This window comes from Hemiscyllium ocellatum, chromosome 5 (genome assembly GCF_020745735.1).
Source record: "Hemiscyllium ocellatum isolate sHemOce1 chromosome 5, sHemOce1.pat.X.cur, whole genome shotgun sequence".
Lineage (NCBI taxonomy): Eukaryota > Metazoa > Chordata > Chondrichthyes > Orectolobiformes > Hemiscylliidae > Hemiscyllium > Hemiscyllium ocellatum.
In genome coordinates this window covers 18,343,195-18,348,364 of record NC_083405.1, presented here as the reverse complement: position 1 = coordinate 18,348,364, position 5,170 = coordinate 18,343,195, and the positions used below count along the sequence as shown (strand labels likewise).

At 42.8% G+C, this 5,170-nt stretch overlaps 1 protein-coding gene across 2 annotated transcripts; it reads left to right on the top strand.

The window, feature by feature from the left end:
• The first annotated feature begins 274 nt into the window (after positions 1-274).
• Positions 275-4,912, top strand: irx4b (iroquois homeobox 4b). 2 transcript variants are annotated; one of them, XM_060825325.1, is made up of 5 exons: positions 275-361; positions 695-946; positions 2,031-2,137; positions 3,479-3,792; positions 4,103-4,912. In XM_060825325.1, exons 1-5 carry the CDS (start codon positions 317-319, stop codon positions 4,852-4,854), a joined length of 1,470 nt encoding a protein of 489 aa, XP_060681308.1. In that variant the 5' UTR covers positions 275-316; the 3' UTR covers positions 4,855-4,912. The 2 variants fall into 2 exon arrangements, with proteins under 2 accessions (XP_060681308.1, XP_060681309.1); XM_060825326.1 differs by having other exon boundaries at positions 3,479-3,817; positions 4,103-4,203.
• The last annotated feature ends 258 nt before the right edge of the window (positions 4,913-5,170 follow it).

Below are 5,170 nucleotides of genomic sequence, written 5' to 3'. Positions count from 1 at the left end.
ACCCCCAACTTCCAGTTCCCCCACCACCACCACCGCCTCCCCAACGAACTGCAACGCTCAGTCATCTTGCAAAACTGGCATCCGGATGCAACACTGGGGAGAAAGTAAAGTTTGAAGTTTTATGTAAATAAATTAAATGTGCCGTTTTGCCTCACCCTATCGAGCATCTCGGAGCCTGTGCGCGCTTGCCAATCAGTGAGATCGAGCCGTCTGCAATCGGGTGGAGGAGACCAGGCAGCTTTCTCTCTCTCTCTCTCTCTCCCTGCCTCTCTCTCTCTCTTTCTCTCCCTTGCCTGGATGTTGGGTGGCTTGGACAATGTCGTACCCGCAGTTCGGATATCCCTACACATCAGCACCTCAGGTAGGTCCGATCGATCCTTCAATTGCTCGGACCGCGTTCCACGGGCTAATTGATTGTTTCGGCTTTTGCACTCCTGCTGCGCCCGCGGGCTGATCCTGCTTTCACTTCAATAAGGATAAAATAGGACGTGCGTTAAGTTTACTGTCCATGGTGATAATAATAACAAATGCATGATTTGAAGGAGCGAAGTTGGTCTAAAGAGAGTGTGTAAAGTGAAGGGAAAATACACATTCGCTTAAGGAGGAATATTACAATTCCACTGAGATAGTCAGAAGGACCGATCCCAATTTATATATGTTTTCTTTTATTATTATTTATCTTTTTTCTTTATAGTTTCTGATGACCACCAACCCCCTGACTACGTGCTGTGAGTCCAGCGGCAGGACGCTGGTTGATTCAGGGGCTGCCGCCTCTGCTCAAACCCCTGTCTATTGTCCCATGTACGAGAGCAGGCTACTGGCCACAGCCAGACATGAGCTCAACTCGGCTGCTGCCCTCGGCATGTATGGGAGTCCGTATGCCGCCAACCAGGGGTATGGCAACTATGTCACCTATGGGACAGAACCCTCTGCTTTCTATTCACTGGTAAGTCATCCTCTGGTCACTATTGTTACCGCTGTCAATTCAGGATTGGGCAAGCCAAAATGTTTCAACGGTGAAGGTTTGACTGTCAGGCCAGCCCATCGACTTGGGTTGATAGCTGCTCTCTCCTTTGAATCAGAGCAAGTCGGCACTAGTAAATTGCATCAGTTGGATATTAGCCTAACGTATTGAACATGCCGCGTATCGATAGACTCAAGTAACTTGATCTCAAAGTAAAATTGAGAATTCCTGAGAGTTAACTTGCACTATTCACTGTTAGGCAACATTCCATCACTCTTACACATTACTGTCTGCAAGCAAAGCCCTGAAAATGTGTTGTTAGTGTTACTAACATTGTTTTTTTTAAATATCCCCAAACGTTAAATATTTCACTTGAAGGCTGCATTGGGTTGTAAATGCACCAATATTCCAATATTGACTTGAAATTCGCAATTTTCAGCTGAAGGGCCTTTAGTTCACGACAATGTGTGTGGGTCTGTGAAATATTCACTGAACGTTGTGTTTGAGAGAATTCGAACACGGATCCTTAACTTGGAAGCATTTGTGGTCAGTGCGTTTTGCTTAAGTAAGTGTTTTAACTAAAGGCATCTTCAGTCCCTCAAGTCCATTTATGTACTGAAAACATAATCCGTTTTGAATACAGCGGCCAAAAAAAAAGCCTAAGTTATAATTGGACGTGGCATTGTGTATCATTTCCCAGATAGTAAGATGTGAGGATCCGTAAACATTCAATTAAAGGCTTTCCAGAAATTTAATTCCTATAACAAAAGTGAAGCATTCGAAGGTAAAATAAACGGTTCGAACTGTGTATACAATTTATGTCTTTGTCTCAGGATACACCTGAACAAAATAAACACCATAATTTAAAGCATTAAAAAATTATGTGCAAATAAATGTCAGATGGTCACTGTATTCTTATTGTTTATCTAGTTGTAACCTGCTGTTGTTTGGAGAGTTTTGATGCTGTCTCTTTCTCTTTTGCTGATCAGAACAAATCAGTGCAGAATTTTGCATTAAATAAAAGTGCTGGCGATGAAGTCAAGATATGCCAACATGTCTCTTTCAGAGTCCTTTTGACACCAAGGATGCAGCAGGATCTGCGCATGCGGGAATCACCCAGGCAGCTGCCTATTATCCATATGATCCGAGCTTGGGACAGTATCAGTATGACAGGTGCGCATGATGATATTCACCGAGCATCCTGGACTCTGTACATTCGTGATCCTAGTCATGATATATACTTTTTTTTTGTAAGGAAACATCGATTTTGGAAACATACTCCAATAGCTATTTCTGAGAAATGTACGTTAGTGCAGATGTGCGTAACTTTCAAACTACAGCATTGAAGTACAATCTACAATTTTCTTGGATATGCTAAAAAAGCCAAGCAGACTATTAAATGTAGGTAAATGGAAAGTACTTTTAAACACCGAAACCACTCACCATGAAACGACCAGAAGTGCTTCGGTTTTTAGTTGTTCGTGATTTACATATTGGTTTGATCAAACCTTCTCAATTTGCAAGTCCCTTCTTACAATGGTACATGTCCATTTTATAGATTAGAAAAAAAAATAGCGTGTATAGGCGCAGTTACTGGTTTCAAGGTTGTCAAAAAAAACCACAAATCACTTTAACGCTTCAATAGTGTGTGACTTTTCCTCATAAGTTTCATTAAATATTGAAGTGGAAATGCGTGTTTTATTTAAACTCTCTTTTTTTGCCATTTTGTCAGAGAATGGAGGACATGATTGTACAGTGGGCTGTATTTGGACGATTAGACTCAAAGTATGTGGCAAAAACGCGAGCCCTCCGACAGGTTTAGGGACATGAATGCTCCTCGAAAGCAGACTGAGAGAGACGATGACCTGACTAGCTACATTTCCTCCTCAACTCTCCGCTTCCTCGCACTCATCACTGTAACCCTTATTCATCCGGAAATTTTCCATTATATTAGCATGTTAGGCTTCTATTTAATTTAGCTGGCGCCCTTTCAATCGTATATTTTATCACAACGGGGATCAATATTATATTTCAAGAGCCTACACGCCACTGTCAGACACCAGAGCTAAATAAATTACCTATGTGAAAGTAAATGCGCACTACCCATGATCTTCACACATGGCACGCAGAGGTGAGTTACTCATGTTTTATATTCCACTCATTGGTTAGAAATATCTGGATCTTATCATTTTAAAGACAGAATAAAATGTAGACAGAATAACATGGCACCTAAACAACACGGAGGTTGATGAAGCGAAATCCTTACTTTTTTAACAGATCCAATTTCCCCAGTAATGTGCTGCTGTGTTATCTTTTTTAATATTGTTGCTTCATTAAAAATCCGTTTGTGTTTGTCAACGAATTACTGACGAAGAAGAGAGCTTATCAATGGCGTCCTCAAAGGCAAGCCACTATAGTACTCATGGAGTTCAGAATCCCTATTTTAAGCCGAAGTGTTAAAAAAAAACCCTGAGTATGGTCTGCATGTTGATAATGTGCTGCTTTTAAACTCAGATATGGTGCCGTGGATGCAGGAGCCAGGCGTAAAAATGCAACACGGGAAACGACCAGCACTCTCAAAGCCTGGCTGCAAGAGCACCGGAAGAACCCGTACCCGACCAAAGGGGAGAAGATCATGCTGGCCATCATCACCAAGATGACCCTGACCCAGGTCTCCACCTGGTTCGCCAACGCCAGGAGGAGACTGAAGAAAGAGAACAAAATGACCTGGTCGCCCCGGAATAAATGCACGGACGACAAGAAAACTTATGGAGAGGAGGACGTTGAAAGTCCAAATGACAGAAGCCCGGAAGACAAGCACAGTGATGGTTCGCTTTCACTGTATTCATTTCGGTAGACAAAATCCGATGGCGCTATACGCATAGATCTAACATTAAATAATTTACTTAATGCTGTACTATTGGTACTGTGCCTCGCACAGATAAGAAAACACTGCTGGGACAATAACATTTAGGAATGTTTTCTATATATATATACAATCAGCAAAACAATTGGAATGAAAATATCATAATATCTAGTGGGTTGTTAATTAATGCAAATTGATTATAAGCGGTTCAAATCAATCAAAACCTTGCAAAGCTCTCTTCACATTTCTGAATCTGTATTTTTTTTTGACAGATACCACATGCAAAGAAGATAAAGAACTGCAGCTGAGTGACCTGGATGACTTTGATGGGATTGAGACAGAAAGTGATGAGTGTGAACTGAAAGGGCCATTTCAGCAGATGGACAGCACTCAGCTCAGGGTCTCCGACTGCCCGATTGACCAGTGCAAGAAGGTTTCTGTAAAGATAGCCCTGCCAACACCGGCAGACCGCCACTCAGAAAAGGTCAAGGACTGTCTCAAGCGAGTGATGGCAAATTCCGAGCAAGACCTCCTGGCAGGAAGGCAGAGGGGGTGTGAGTCGAAGCTCTGCTTCCCGCCACAACAGCACAGTCAGCAGATGCTGGACAACAAACCTCGCATCTGGTCCCTCGCTCAAACCGCCACTTCTTTGAGCCAAACTGAATATCCATCTTGCATGTTGAAAAGGCACCAACAGGCTCTCTCCTCTTCGTCTCCGCTGGCCTCTATGCCCACCAGCGTGTTGGATCGACAAGATTCGCCAGTAACCACCCTAAGGAATTGGGTCGATGGGGTTTTCCACGACCCGCTACTCAGACATAGCACTTTGAACCAGGCACTAACCAATACCACCGTTTCCTGGGCTACCACCAAAGGCGTTATCTTGGATACAGAGGCAGTGGGACGTTCTTTGGGAACCCCTACAAACCTGATTAAAGGACAGATCACAGGCCTACCCCAACATGAAACTACTAAGGACATGGCAGCATTTCCCAAAACAGGAAACAAAATGTTTTGTTCGTAACAAATCAAATGGTACGGATTGTTTTCTCTGGAGCCTTGCTGATTGATGGGACTCAGAAGAGGCAAACTTTCACTTTAAGACGTTGTTTTCACTTCCCAGCGATCTTTTATGAGACTTTCTATGTTTCACCACTCTTAAGCATTTCACAAAATAACTCCAGTTCTTTCAAGAGCTCTTTAACTGACTAGTGGCTATGTAACTTATTCAAAAGTCCATGTTGGAAAGCACGTCTGAACTATAGTATAGACATATCGGTAACGTTTACAACTCCAGAGTTTGCAGAAGTGGGTACCTTGGATAGGAATTCGCTGTCTGC